The sequence below is a fragment of the Oryx dammah genome, unplaced genomic scaffold (genome assembly GCF_014754425.2).
Source record: "Oryx dammah isolate SB20612 unplaced genomic scaffold, SCBI_Odam_1.1 HiC_scaffold_13, whole genome shotgun sequence".
Classification (NCBI taxonomy): Eukaryota; Metazoa; Chordata; class Mammalia; order Artiodactyla; family Bovidae; genus Oryx; species Oryx dammah.
Genome location: NW_024070197.1, coordinates 10,134,611 through 10,148,921, shown reverse-complemented (window position 1 = coordinate 10,148,921; position 14,311 = coordinate 10,134,611). Strand labels below are relative to the sequence as shown.

Below are 14,311 nucleotides of genomic sequence, written 5' to 3'. Positions count from 1 at the left end.
TCAGTCACTCAGTCATGTCCGACTGTTTGCAACTCCATGGACTGCAGCACACCAGGCTCCCCTGTCCATCACCATCTCCTGGAGCTTGCTCAAATTCATGTCCATTGAGTCGGTGATGTCATCCAACCATCTCATCCTCTGTTGCCCCCTTCTCCTTTTGCCCTCAATCTTTCCCAGCATCAGGGTCTTTTCCAATGAGTCGGCTCTTCAGAGGCTTCAGCTTCAGCATCAGTCCTTCCAATGAATATTCAGGATTGGACCCAGAATATACCAACAATCTGGAGAAGGCACTGGCAACCCACTCTGGTACTCTTGCCTGGAAAATCCCATGGATGGAAGAGCCTGGTAGGCTGTAGTCCATGGGGTTGCTAAGAGTCGGACACGACTGAAGCAACTTAGCAGCAGCAGCACACCAACAATCGTCAGGAATCTTTTGAAACAAGGGAAACTGAGAAGAGTTGCTACCTACCGGTGTTTCCCAAGGTTCTGGCCTGCCTGGCTTCACATTCCAGCTTCTCTGACTTTCTGGCCGTTTGGCTTGGGCAAGTTACTTCACCTCTGTGCCTCTAGGGTTGTTCCTTGCTGTACCTTGAGAGAGAATTGCTGTGCAGATGGGATGAGGTCGGTAGGCCAGGTAAGTGCTAATAGTTGATTGCCAAAATAAATGAACGTAGGACGCTGAGAGGTGGGAGCCCGGGCCCAGCAGGACCTGTCCCTCTCCTCTAGGCTGCCTCCCGCCCAGTGTCCTGCCACACCCCGGGAGAAGGGAGGGGCTCCGGCCTCACCTGTCACGGCCACTCACCCGCCCGCCACCCCGCCTCCCAGAGCCTCCGGAAGGCAGAGTAAATCCTGGGCGGGGTTTTCGGCCACAGGTACTGGAAGGTTCGGGGCGATTCTGATAGAGGCGCCGACCCCGAGGGAAGGGTGTGCGCTGAGCTGCTGAGACAGCCACCTTACGTCCAGCCACGACCAGGTAAGAGATGGAGTCGGGGAGTTCTCTCCGCGCGCGCGCGCGCGCGCACACACCCACCCACTCGAGACTTGATCCCAGGGATCCAGCGGCAAGTGGAGACTCGGGCTCTCCACTCCTTGACCTCTGATCCCCTCTGGGCTGCACCCCCACCTCAGGGCCTCGGCAAACCGGGCATCCACCCCCGACAGCCCAGGCACCCACCACCCCTGCCCCAGCACGCCGGCTGCCTGATCTTTCCGTCAGTCCCCAAGCCGGCCGCCCTCCTCAGCTCCCTTCACCTCCCTTGCTGGCAGATCTGATACTTGACCCTGTAAGGTGTAGTTCGGGCGGAGGCAAAAAGGAGAGACGACCTCAACGGAAGTGGGTTACCTTTATTCAGGCAAGGAGGGGCGACAGTCGGCCTAACGACCAGGCAGAGCGCAAGAGGGATCCGGGAGGCTTCATATTTAAGGGGAGGTTTGTGGAAGCGATAAGGGAAACGTTGGTCAGGTGGGATGTTTTGGGTATTCTTTAGTTGAGATGGCATTAGTTGGGCAGGGGGTGATAAGTCTCTGGCAGATGGTTTCTGAACACGGAGTGGTAAGCCCCAGATAGATACAACCGGCCTGGAGCATCAGGGCGGGACCTAAAGTTCAGTTTTGTTTTCTCCGATTCAGTAAGGGTCTTTGTTGTTTTCTTTTCTAGGCCCAAAGACTCCTTCAGAGCCCCCATACCCTCCATCACCCCCGCTCTCCCTTCCCCACCCAAGGCTACCTGCCGCTTCCCTCCCTCCCTCCCGTCACCTGTTTTCCAGAAAGCAGCCCGAGAATGAACGGCCAGGACGGGCCGCAGTGACTGCTCCCCCACCTCCGGGAGGCACAGAGGGCAAGACCCTGGTCGGAGACCCCGGGTTGCGGCCCCGCCCCGGCCCGGGAGGTGGCCGTATCCCCGGCTCCCTAGCTCTATCCTGAGTCCGCGCTTCCATTCTAGGCTGGACCTAAAGTCGGGGATATCAAAACGGTAGCCCCACATGTTTGTCTTAAGCTCTTTCCCAGCGCTGTGATCATGGGGTGAATTTCAGGGAGAGGTTTGGCGAAGCTGCAGGAATGCGGCGAAGCTGCCCACGCCCAGCGTAAGTGTGGAGGGCGTCCTGCGGCTGAGCGGGCACAGAGGTGGGTACCCAAGCCGACCTGGGGGAGGAGGCAGGAAGGGGCGGGGCTTTCGGAGCTGACGGAGCCGGACATGCAAATTACAGGGTGAGCTCTGGTGTGAGGACAGATGCAGGCGAGGAGGGGAGGCTGCGGCCAGACTCCCAGAGCGGAGTGGATGAGGCCAGGCCTGGGACAGAGAGGCGTGGACGAGAACGAGAACATTTAAAAGGAGTCATGGGCAGATTTTGGCGATCTCGCTTTTCTGAGAGACCTGGAGGCTGGATTCCCCCTGCAAAGTTGGGGTTCCGTTCAGTTCCTATCCTACTGCAACCCCCAAAGGGATGACCGCTCCCAGGGGTCCCCCCTCTCATCCCTCCCTGAAGGGTGTGATGCAGCTGTAAGGACGGAGGGCAGATAAGGAGATAGACTTCCTGACCTCAGAGGGCTGGAGGAAAAGGCAGGCTCCTCCCACTTGCCTTGGATCATGACTTTGCCCAGGACTCCAGCTGCCAGGTTTTTCCCTTCGGAAGCGCACCCCCGAGGACCCGAAGACATGCGGAAGGGGTACGTGGCGGGCCTTCTTTCCGAGTCTCCTCCGCTCCCCACGGCTTTTTTGTTTTTGGTTGCCGCTGGGTCTTCCTTGATGCTCCTCGGCTTTCTCTAGTTGCCGTAAGCAGAGGCTACATTTCACTGGGGTGTAAGGCTTCTCATTGGTTGGCTTCTCTTGTTTCGGTTCCTGGGCTCTACAGCAACGCCTCAGTAGTTGTGGTGCACAAGCTGAGTTGCACGTGGCATGTGAAATCTACCCTGACACAGGATCAAACCCGTGTCCTCTGCACTGGCAGGTGGATTCTTAACCATTGGACCCCCAGGGAAGTCCTCAACTCTTATTTTTTTTTTTTTTAATCAAACTTCAATCATGGCAGGTGAATCACAGACACACTCACTCAGTCTCTGGAATAACAGCCCCCAGAGCCAGCTCCATCCATTGTCTCTGTATCTGACCAATGCAGCTACTTTGTTGGTCTCAGAATTCCTAGCCTCTGATGAAACTGATTCCTCCCCTAGGGCTGTCCTCATCACAGTCATGTCTGACTTCTCCCAATGCTGTGTGTGATCTGTGGTCTAAATGCTAGATTTGACCATGACTCCTGCATCCAAAGGGGCTTCCCAGGTGGTGCTAGTGGTAAAGAACCCGCCTGCCAGTGCAAGAGATGCAAGAGACGTGGGTTCGATCCCTGGATTCAGATGATCCCCTGGGGGAGGGCATGGCAACCCGCTCCAGTAGTCTTGCCTGGAGAATCCCATGGACAGAGGAGCCTGGCAGGTTACAGTCCATAAGGTTGCAAAGAGTTGGACACAACTGAAGCGACTTACTATGCAAACATACACACAACCAATAGGAAAGGTGGAAACCTTTCTGGGTCGCTTGCCCAGAATCCATACAGAACAGCACGTTTTGCTTCATATGTGATCATATAAAAAATGTACCACATGTGTATATGTGCCAGGGACTGTTTTCATCCTCAGAGAAGTGAAGCCACTTGTCCAGAATCACAGCTAATGACTTTAGGAGCCTGAGATCAATAGCCTGCAGCTGGAGGGTGTACAGCTAACCACAGAGAGATGTGGTTACCGAGTCAAGTACGTTGACTGAAGGCTTCAGGTTCAGTGGCCTTATCTGGAGCTTGTGGGCAATAAGGCTGAGACTCTCATGAGCAAAAGCTGAACTTTGAAATGAACCTTTTAAAACATTTTATCTCATTTTTGATAGTGCTGGATCCTTGTTGCTGCACACTGGCTTTCTCTAGTTGCAGCAAGGGCAGAGGGAGCTACTCTTCGCTGTGGCACATGGGCTTCTCATTGCAGTGGCTTCTCTTGTTACAGAGCATTGCTTCTAGAACACCAGCTCAGTGGTTGCAGTGCATGGGCTCCATATGTGGAATCTTCCCGGACCAGGAATCGAACCTGTGTTCCCTGCATTGGTAGGTGGATTCTTATCCACTGTACCACCAGGGAAGTCCTTTGAAATGAACCTTACTCAGTAAACCTAGGCTCCCTAGCTCCTCTGTTTCAATGCAAAAGGGGCTAGAGGAGGTTGTACCACTCAGACATCTATTTCTGGCTGCGTTCAACACCTGGGGATTCCCAAAGAGCCCACACCCCCAGCCGAGTTGGTTTGATTCAAATCCAGGCATCTAGTTGACAAGCCTGAGTCTCTTCTGGAAAGTGAACCCTCCAGCAATCTTACTGGACTCAGAGGGTTTCAGTGCCATGAATCAGAAGCAAGGCTGTGGCTTCATTAGGTCCTGTGATAATTTTTCTCAGCCATAATAAACCCCAAAGGACAAAGTCTGCTTGGCTTCTGGCAGCTTCCCAGCGTCAATCAGGCCACACCTAACTTGATTTAACCCCAGTGTTCTCTTCTTAGTGGCCGTTTTAAAAATATTAATTTATTTATGGCTGCACTGAATCTTGTTGCTGTGTGCAGGCTTTCTCTAGTTGCAGCGAGCAAAGGCTACTCCCTAGTTGAGGTGCGTGGACTTCTCCCTCCAGTGGCTTCACTTGTAGTGGGGCACAGGCTCTAGAGCTCAGGCTCAGTAGTTACGGCACACGGGCTTAGTTGCTCCTTGGCACATGGGATCTTCCTGAACCAGGGATCAAACCCATGTCCCCCACATTGGCAGCAAGATTCTTATCCACCGAGCCACCAGGGGAAGCCCCCTTAATGGCCACTTGATTCAGCAGTTGGCCCAGGAACACAAGCCCTAGACCAAATCAAATAGAAACTTCTATCTCTAAGCTACTGTGGTGCACAGCCTCCGGGATATGCTGTGGTTAAAGCTTGCTCAGGAGAAAGAGATGTACTTTAATCTGGGTGGGAACTCCGTGTTCACAGAGAAGGAAGAAGGAAGTCTTTGAAAGAGAACAGAAAGCTGTCGTTCCCAGGACTCTTCCCAGACACTGGCATTCCCGTTCACTCAGAGTCCACACCTGCTCAAACAGTGGTCAGACCCGGATTTTCCCTGGGGCAATGTGTGTTGGCCCAGCCTAGACTGTGGAAGGACAAAGTCCATCAGTCTTTCTAGATGTGATCTTAGCAATGATAAGGTGTTCACTGTGAAGACATTACTTAATTACATCCTTACTGGCTTCTAGCCACAAAATGGGGAGTCGGAATCAAGTCCTTTCCTTGGTCTTCTTTCCTTACAGCTGCTTTTTCAAATGTTCAGCAGCCATACCTTCAAAGTCGCATCCTTTGGGGGAGGCATCTTTGATTTGTTTGAAATAATCTCAGCCAACAGCTTAATTAACTGCTTCTCTTTACAAACCACCGAGTCAAGGTGTATGATCCAGGATGGGGAATTCTCAGTGCCCTGGAACTCCTCGAATGAGGTTGCAGGAGCATGTGGCATGAGAGGATAGTCATGTCCCAGGTCTCCAGTGGTTCCCTGGGACTGGCCACCAACTGAGGGTCTTTGGCTTTCCACGGGAAGGAATTCAAGAGCGAAGCACAGAAAAGTGAAAGCAAGTTTATTCAGAGAGATACACAGTTCATGAGCTTCCCAGGTGGGATGAATGGTAAAGAACCCACCTGCCAATGCAGGAGACGTAAGACATGGGTTCATTCCCTGGGTTGGGAAGATCCCCTGGAGGAGGGCATGGCAACCCACTCCAGGATTCTTGTCCAGGAGAATCCCTTGGACAGAGGAGCCTGGCGGGCTACAGTCCATAGGGTCACAAAGAGTTGGATACGTCTGAAGCAAGTTAGCACGCACACACACATCCTTTAGGCAGAATATGGACCATCTCAGAAAGTGAGAGCCACCCAGAGATATGGGGTGGTTAGTTTTTACAAGCTGGGATGTTTCACAGGCTAAGAAGTGGAAAGATTATTCCAACTATCTTGGAGAAGGGAGAGAGAGTTCCAGGAACTGGGTCATTGCCCACTTTTTGACTGTATATAGTCAGTCTCAGAACTGTCATGGCGCCCATGGGTGTGTCATTTAGCATATGTTTCCCTGGTGGCTCAGACAGTAAGCGTATGCCTGTAATGAGGGGGACCCAGGTTCAATCCCTGGGTCGGGAAGATTCCCTGGAGAAGGAAATGGCAACCCACTCCAGTATTCTTGCCTGGAGAATTCCATGGATTGAGGAGCCTGGTAGGCTGCAGTCCACGGGGTCGCAAAGAGTCGGACAGAACTGAGCGACTTCACTTCACTTCATTATTCCAATGAGCATATAATGAGGCTCAAGGTCTACTGGAAGTCGAATCTTCTGCCATCTTGGACCTAATTGGTTCTCACCAGTTCTTGTTGCATCCTGTTTTTCTCAAAGTCTGTGTCATTCTTCAAGGGTGTGTCCTGCCCTCTTCCCTCCTATCTCAATACCAGAGTGAGTCCCGTGTATTTTCAGAAGGTCCGTCTGACGCAACCACCCTACTCCTGGAACTAACTTCTGTTGTAACCAGGATTGAAAAGAACAGGTTGTATAGTTGTTCAAATATTAGCAAATTTTCTAGAATTTCTTTTTTTTTAATTTATTTACTTTTTAATTTTTGGCTCTGCTGGGTCTTTGTTGCTGCATGCAAGATTTCTCTTGTTGCAACAAGCACGGACTGCTCTCCAGTTGTTATGCGTGGGCTTCTCATCGTGCTGGCTTCTCTTGTTTCAGAGCATGGGCTCAGGTAGTTGTGGGACACAGGCTTAGTTGCCCCACGGCATGTGGGATCTTCCTGAACTAGGGATCAAACCCATGCCCTCTGCATTGCAAGACAGATTCTTAACCACTGGACCACCAGGGAAGTCCTTTCTGGGATCTCTTGACCAGTAGTTGAAGTTCCTTTGAGATGCCTGCATGTCTCTTCAGCTATCCTCTGGTTACTGGCTCCTTGTGCCCCAGCCTGCATCTGATAAGTCCAGCCACACCAATCCGTACTCTCCCTTTCCAAACCGCCTGCTGTGGTTTCATAGTATGAACATTGGGTCTTTGTTCCCATTTCCTAGCCTGGCGGGCTGCAGTCCAAGGGGTCACAAAGAGTCAGACATGACTGAGCATGCACACACACTTGTATACTCACAGTCAATAAACATCCACATTTCAACATACAATTTGTATAGGCATAGTGTATGCATATGCTCACACATACACATGTGGTATTTGTTCATAACCACCCTCACACTGCATATATAATACACACTCAGTATGTACACAATACAAATATCACTCAGATATCTTGAGTTTGGTACCAGAACCACAACAATAAAGCAAATATTGCAACAACATAAGTTGTTGGTGTGGTTTTGCTTTCCCGGTGCATATGAAAGTTGAATTTACCCTATACTGTAGTCTACTAGTGTGCAATAGCTTTATGTCTTAAAAAACAAACCCAGTGTACGTAACTTAATTAAAAAACAGGTGATTGCTAAAAAAATGCTCACCATCATCTGACAATCTGGGGTTGCTGCAAACCTTCAATTTGTAAAAAAAATACAGTAATCATGAAGCGCAATAGAATCAACTGTGCCTCTATATATACAGCCATACAATACAATACAACATACGTTCGTATGCACACAATTTCACAGACCATAAGTACACAGTGTAAAGATACCATATACACTCATGAAACGCACATGCCATGGGTGTATATACACACAATGCAAATACATGTGTAAACATGCACCTGTGAGTCCAATGGAAACACAATCATGTAACACACACTCCAGAGATATATCTGCATACATGTACATGAGCACTCACACTTACGTCCATGCACACGTAGAGCCAATCCACAAGCACATATTGCCCACAATGTCTGCAAACACAGCTGTGCCGCCAGCTTCATGTACAACCCCAGGGCCTCCCTCCCCGCAGCTAACCGGTTCCCTGCTCTCCCTCCCCAGACAGCCATGCTCAGCACGCAGACATTTTTCTTCTTCCCCACGGCCCCCTTCGTCCTCTTTGTCTTCACGGCTTCCACCATATTTCACCTCCATCAGAGGCTAGAGAAGATGCAACCCACGTGGGAGTTAGAGGCACTGGAGCCAGCAACTACGGAGACCCCCTGGCGTCCCCAGCCGAGGCCCCAGCTGAAGGGCATGTTCACCATCAACGCCATAGGCCGCCTGGGCAACCAGATGGGGGAGTACGCCACCCTGTACGCCCTGGCCAAGATGAACGGGCGCGCCGCCTTCATCCCACCCCAGATGCACAGCACGCTGGCCCCCATCTTCCGAATCACACTCCCGGTCCTGCACGACGCCACGGCCAGGAGCGTCCCCTGGAAGAACTACCACCTGAACGACTGGATGGAGGAGCAGTACCGCCACATCCCAGGGGAGTACGTGCGCCTCACCGGCTACCCCTGCTCCTGGACCTTCTACCACCACCTCCGCGCCGAGATCCTCCAGGAGTTCACCCTGCACGCCCACGTGCGTGAGGAGGCCCAGAACTTCCTGCGGGGTCTGCGGGTGAATGGCAGCCGGCCGAGCACATACGTGGGCGTCCACGTGCGCCGAGGGGACTACGTCCACGTCATGCCCAACGTGTGGAAGGGCGTGGTGGCTGACCGGCGATACCTAGAGCAGGCCCTGGACTGGTTCCGAGCTCGCTACAGCGCCCCCATCTTTGTGGTCTCCAGCAACGGCATGGCCTGGTGTCGGGAAAACATCAACGCCTCCCGTGGCGACGTGGTCTTTGCCGGCAATGGCAACGAGGGCTCGCCCGCCAAGGATTTTGCCTTGCTCACGCAGTGTAATCACACCATCATGACCATTGGGACGTTCGGGATCTGGGCCGCCTACCTCGCAGGTGGAGAGACCATCTACCTAGCCAATTATACCCTCCCAGACTCTCCCTTCCTCAAAGTCTTTAAGCCAGAGGCAGCCTTCCTGCCAGAGTGGATTGGGATCCCTGCTGACCTGTCCCCGCTCCTCAAGCACTGATGTTGGCTGGTTCTTGGCACCCCATTCTCCATTTTGGACTCCTCCAAGTTCAGTTCTGGGGTGTGAGGGGCACATTGTTACATGTTCCAGGGGGGCTTCCCTCTTGTACCATAATGCTTCAGGCTGCAAGCTTGAAGTCCCAACTAACTTGTTTAAATAACATATTCACAAGTCTTACACAGCATGAGCAGAGACGGCAGGTCTCCAGGGTTAATTCAGCAGCTCAACAGGTCATCAGCAACCCCAGTACCATCCATCTTGTTGAGCTTCCATAATGTCTTAAATCAGCTCCCATATGGTCCTTTTGGTCCCAAGAGGGCTGTCACATACCCAGGTGTTGTACAGATATCCTCTTTCCAAGGCAGTAAAAAGAAGTTTGTTTTTATCTTGTGTCCCCTTTGAATAGTGTGGGAAACATTCCAAATCTCCCTGCAACTGGTCCCAGGTCTCATTGACCAGAAGGGTGTCACATGCCCTCTGACCCCTTATAAGGCATGGTGAATTAGACCCTGGGTTGACTTAGCTTCAGATCAATAAATCATTACTCCCTGCAGCTGTGGAATCAATGGTCCTCCTCTGAAGGACATTGTGGCTTGCAGTAAGAAAATTGGGGTGCTCTTACCAAGGAAGAAGGAAGGAATGTCTGCAGGGTGCAAAACAGGGAAGCCTTGAATAATTGTACAGCTTGGTCACTGCACAAAGGCATTTGTCCAAGGAGGCAGGTGGGGCTTGCATAGAGCCCGTGGTCTGCTCTCCAAGCCACGTGTCGCTGGGACCATGTCCACCCAGCAGGCTCACTTTTTTCTAGAAGTTAGTCTCCTCAGAGTGGGGACCTTTCGTCCAATTTTCATAAGAGGGCTGTATTGGCTAGTAGTTGGAATCCAAGCCCACATGCCCCACCTCTGCAACCCTGGCTTCCAGTGCTTACCATCCCTATTGTTAAGAACTCATAGACCAGTGTGGCTCAATGAAGTTGACGAGAGTCCATTCATCCTTTTAGTAAATGCCTGTCGTGATGAACCCAACAGGATCCCTGCTCTCAAGGGCTGTGTTGACAAAACATGATGGCTTAAAGTGACAGCGGTTAATTCTTTTCCACCGGTCAGTGGGTCAGCTGGGTGAGTCTCTGTTGCATGCAACACTGGCTGAGGTCTCTTATGAAGCTGCATTTCTGTGGTGCTCATTCGGAGTATCCTGCAGGACAGGATAGCTCAGACTCCCTCGCAACATGGCTTTCAAGTTGTTTGCTGACACATTTGCTGTGGGAGTCCTCAGGTATCCTCATCATGTAGAAAGTAGAGCTATCTGAAGCTGCCATGCCGTGAGGAAGTCCAAACACAATGGGAGGCCCCACAGAGATGCTCCTATTAACAGTCATAGCTGAGCCAAGCTTCATCCCAGCCCAGGCATCAGAAATGTGAGTGTAGAAGCCACCAGTTGTTCCAGTCAACCTCACATTTCCGGCAAGCCAGCTCAGTCTCCTGACAACCTGTTGCAGAGTCAGGCCATATCTGAATTCCTGATTCACAGATTCTATGAGTGTAATAATATTCTGATTGTATGCCAGTGAAGTATTAGGATGATCTGTTGGGCAGTCATAAGTAACTGAGTAACAAACTAAGTAGATCATTCTCTGTATTTGCAAAATCTTTTATGACTTGGCATGAAATAGGCCAACATGAACTTCTCCACCTGACTGGAGAGCCCACATGCAAAGGTCCTGTGGCAGAGGGGAGTCTAGTGAAATGAGACTGGTGTGACTGGAGTGCATGGAGACAGATATAAATGGAGAAGTTAGCAGGGTGGGACTGTGAAATGCCTCATCGACCAGGATAATAAGGACTCTGAGTTTTATTCCAAGACCAATGGGAAGCCATCAAAGGGCTTTCATTAGAGGCATGATATGATCTGATTTGGGGCTTCCCAGGTGCCTTAGTGGTAAAAGAATCCGCTTGCCAATCCAGGAATAGAAAGAGATGCAGGTTCAATCCCTGGGTCAGGAAAATCCTCTAAAGGAGGAAATGGCAACCCACTCCAGTATTCTTGCCTGGAGAATCCCATGGTCAGAGGAGCCTGGTAGGTTACAGCCCATAGGGTCACAAAGAGCTGGACAGCACTGAGCACATGCACTCGTGCACACATACGATCTGATTTGCTGTGTGGACATATCTGTCCTCTGTGTGGAGGTAAGAATATAGGGGCAAGGGTGGAGAAAAAAGAGACCAGTCAGAAGGTTACTGTAACAGTCCCAGCACCCTAAGATGGTGGACCAAGGAGGCAATGTGACATAGAAGTCTCATTTCAAGACTCCTAGTGTCTCTCTGCCACAGTCTGACATTCCCGAGAAAGATGATCCGATAGCTCAATCGGATTGATATTTGAGTCAGGCATCCGCCATGAGTCAATTACCTGAGGCCGGCCACTGTGTTCGTAAGGGGGTTGGTTCAAAAAAAGGTAATGAAGGAATACCCTAAGAACTGGGAATATGCTCCCAAAATGGATACATAGGGAAGAAAAGGTTTGCCACTCACATTTTGGTGACGAAGCAAGTTATGTAGTCATACCCAGTTTCAAAGAGGTGTTGAGAAAAGATTAATCAGTGGATCTAAGAAAGAAATGAAAAATCGTATTCAAGACAAATTTGAGGATTATCCCAGGTGGTTCTGCTGCTGCTGCTGCTAAGTCGCTTCCGTTGTGTCCGACTCTGTGCGACCCCATGGACTGCAGCCTACCAGGCTCCTCCTTCCATGGGATTTTCAGGTAAGAGCACTGGAGTGGATTGCCACTGCCTTCTCCCCAGGTGGCTTTAGTGGTAAAGAACCCACCTGCTAATGCAGGAGACATAAGAGACGAGGGTTTGATCCCTGGGTCAGGAAGATCCCCTGCAGGAGGGCGTGGCAACCCACTCCTGTATTCTTGCCTGGAGAATCCCATGGACAGAGGAGCCTGGTGGGCTACAGTCCACAGAGCCAGACACGACTGAAGTGATTCAGTACTTAACCCAAGAAGAGCATCTCAGAAAAGTCTGAGAACTGTTTCATTGGTTAGAAATCAGGCATAGTTATATAAGCTGATTTTTGGTTCTTTTTTTTTTTTTTTTGAGTCAGTGGATTGTACACCAGATGACATGTTATTGACAGTTTATATAATCCAGATCTAAGAGTCATTCCTGGGTCATCCAGGGTCATGTGACCCCTTATAAGATCAAGAAGGAATGTTATCTTTCAAAGAGTTGTCTCGACGTTGCTGGGAGAACGTGGCCCCTCATGGTTGAGCAGGTATTCCTGCCCACTGGGGAGGTTTGGTCGATGGGTAATAGACACATGATGCACAGTGTGGGGAGAGGGGAGGTCAAAGGGCAGAGAAGCATCTTTCTGTTTAAATTTTTCTTGTCTTGCCATAAAACATGTGTTTTATGTGGCCAGAGGGTGAGCTAGAGCAACCTGCCCACATGCCTCAGGTTCATGCACGGCTCCAATGGACGACTACCTCACATCCCCTTGCAGGCCCCTGCGGTCTCTCTGGGTGGTGCTCTTGGGACCCCTTTCTTGTGGCTTGGTACCCATGGAATGGAAGGCCACACTACTTTACTCAGCTGATAAGTTTCTTGATCATTCTATTGAAGGAGTCCCCTTTCAAATTTCCAGCCTTATTTTATACAGCTTGAGTGGGTGGTGATCACTAGACCACGGTTTGCTATTTAAAAAAAAATAAATTCAATGTTCATTTATTAATTTTGCATTCTCTATTTTCTTCACAGACATCTAAAAATGAATTTGTGGGGGGTCATATTTTACCTGCTTCTAAATTAAAACAACATCGCAGTGGGTCATCGTTTCCAAAAACAGCCATGACCACGTCTCCCCCTGAATTTCAGCTGCCCCCAAAGCCTTGCCCTGCCTGTCCCCACCTCAGTAAATGGCACTGTCTGTTTACTTTAACCAAACACTTAAACTTACTCTTGATTTTTTTCTTTCACAGTTAATAGAACAGCAAGTTGTCAGTTTTCCCTTGAAAATGTACCCTGAATCTGATCTTCTTTTTTTTCTTAATCATCACCATTCCATCTTGGTGGAAGTCACCACCATCTCCACCTGAACATGTGTAGAAGTCTCTCTAAAAACAAGCTAAACAGGGACTTCCCTGGTAGTCCAGTGGTTACAACTCTGGCACTTAAAAAAAAAGATTTATTTTCACGTTTGCAATATCCACATTTCACAAGGCTCACATGCAGAGTATGTAAACAGTGCCTATAAGTCAGTAAGAAAAAGACAATTACTTCATTAGAAAACATGGGCCAAAAAAATTGAAGAGATGGTTTGAAAACGATGATTAACAAGTGTCAGTTAGCACATGAAGATATGTGTTCAAGTTGCTTATTTTCTTTCCACCTCAGTTACTGTCCCGAGGTCTGCCCTCGACTGCTTCATTTTACAGTTCATCCTCTCCACCCCATAGCCTGCTCCGCTCACTTCAGATCCTGGAGGGAGACTGTATGGGGCAGGATATTAGGACGGGAGGTATTTCTCCTGGGATGTTTCCTCACTGCTACATCTTCTATCATTACCTATGAAATTATTCTGACCCCCCTAATTCTACATTTCTGCTTTTTAACCCACTCAGTTTGTGGTACTTTGCTACAGCAACCCTAGGAGACTAATTCAGTATCGTGCTGGAGAAGACTCTTGAGAGTCCCTTGGACTGCAAGGAGATCAAACCAGTCAATCCTAAAGGAAATCAACCCTGAACACTCATTGGAAGGAGTGGTGCTGAAGCTCCAATATGTTGGCTACCTGATTCGAAGAACTGACTCATTGGAAAAGACCCTGATGCTGGGAAAGATTGAGGGCAGGAGGAGAAGGGGGTGACAGAGGATGAGATAGTTGGATGGCATCAGCGACTCAATGGACATGAGTTTGAGCAAACTCTGGGAGATGGTAGAGGACAGGGAAATCTGGTATGCTGCAGCCCATGGGGGTGGCAAAGAATTGGACACGACTTGGCGACTGAACAACAGCAAGATAGTAGGGAGGGGAGAGAGTTGTTTCTAGTGGTTTTATGGAGTTTCTTCAGTTAACCAAGCTTCAGTAAAAGGTTGGTTTTGCCCTATCTGTTCAATTTAATTAATTATGTTCATGGTTATGGGGTATTTTTTTCTAAGAATTAGCATTCCCTGGGGGTTCTATCCATGGCTCATTTTTCTCCCTGGGTGATTTCATAGTTTCATAGCTGTATTTTGATGACTCTCACATTTTTATTTT

General features: G+C 49.8%; 1 protein-coding gene across 2 annotated transcripts; it reads left to right on the top strand.

Moving 5' to 3' along the window:
* Window positions 1-790: 790 nt before the first annotated feature.
* FUT2 (fucosyltransferase 2) lies at window positions 791-10,688 on the top strand. Of its 2 annotated transcripts, XM_040252366.1 has the most exons (3): window positions 791-973; window positions 1,658-2,124; window positions 8,010-10,688. In XM_040252366.1, exon 3 carries the CDS (start codon window positions 8,016-8,018, stop codon window positions 9,048-9,050), a length of 1,035 nt encoding a protein of 344 aa, XP_040108300.1. In that variant the 5' UTR covers window positions 791-973; window positions 1,658-2,124; window positions 8,010-8,015; the 3' UTR covers window positions 9,051-10,688. The 2 variants fall into 2 exon arrangements, with proteins under 2 accessions (XP_040108300.1, XP_040108301.1); XM_040252367.1 differs by lacking the exon at window positions 1,658-2,124.
* The last annotated feature ends 3,623 nt before the right edge of the window (window positions 10,689-14,311 follow it).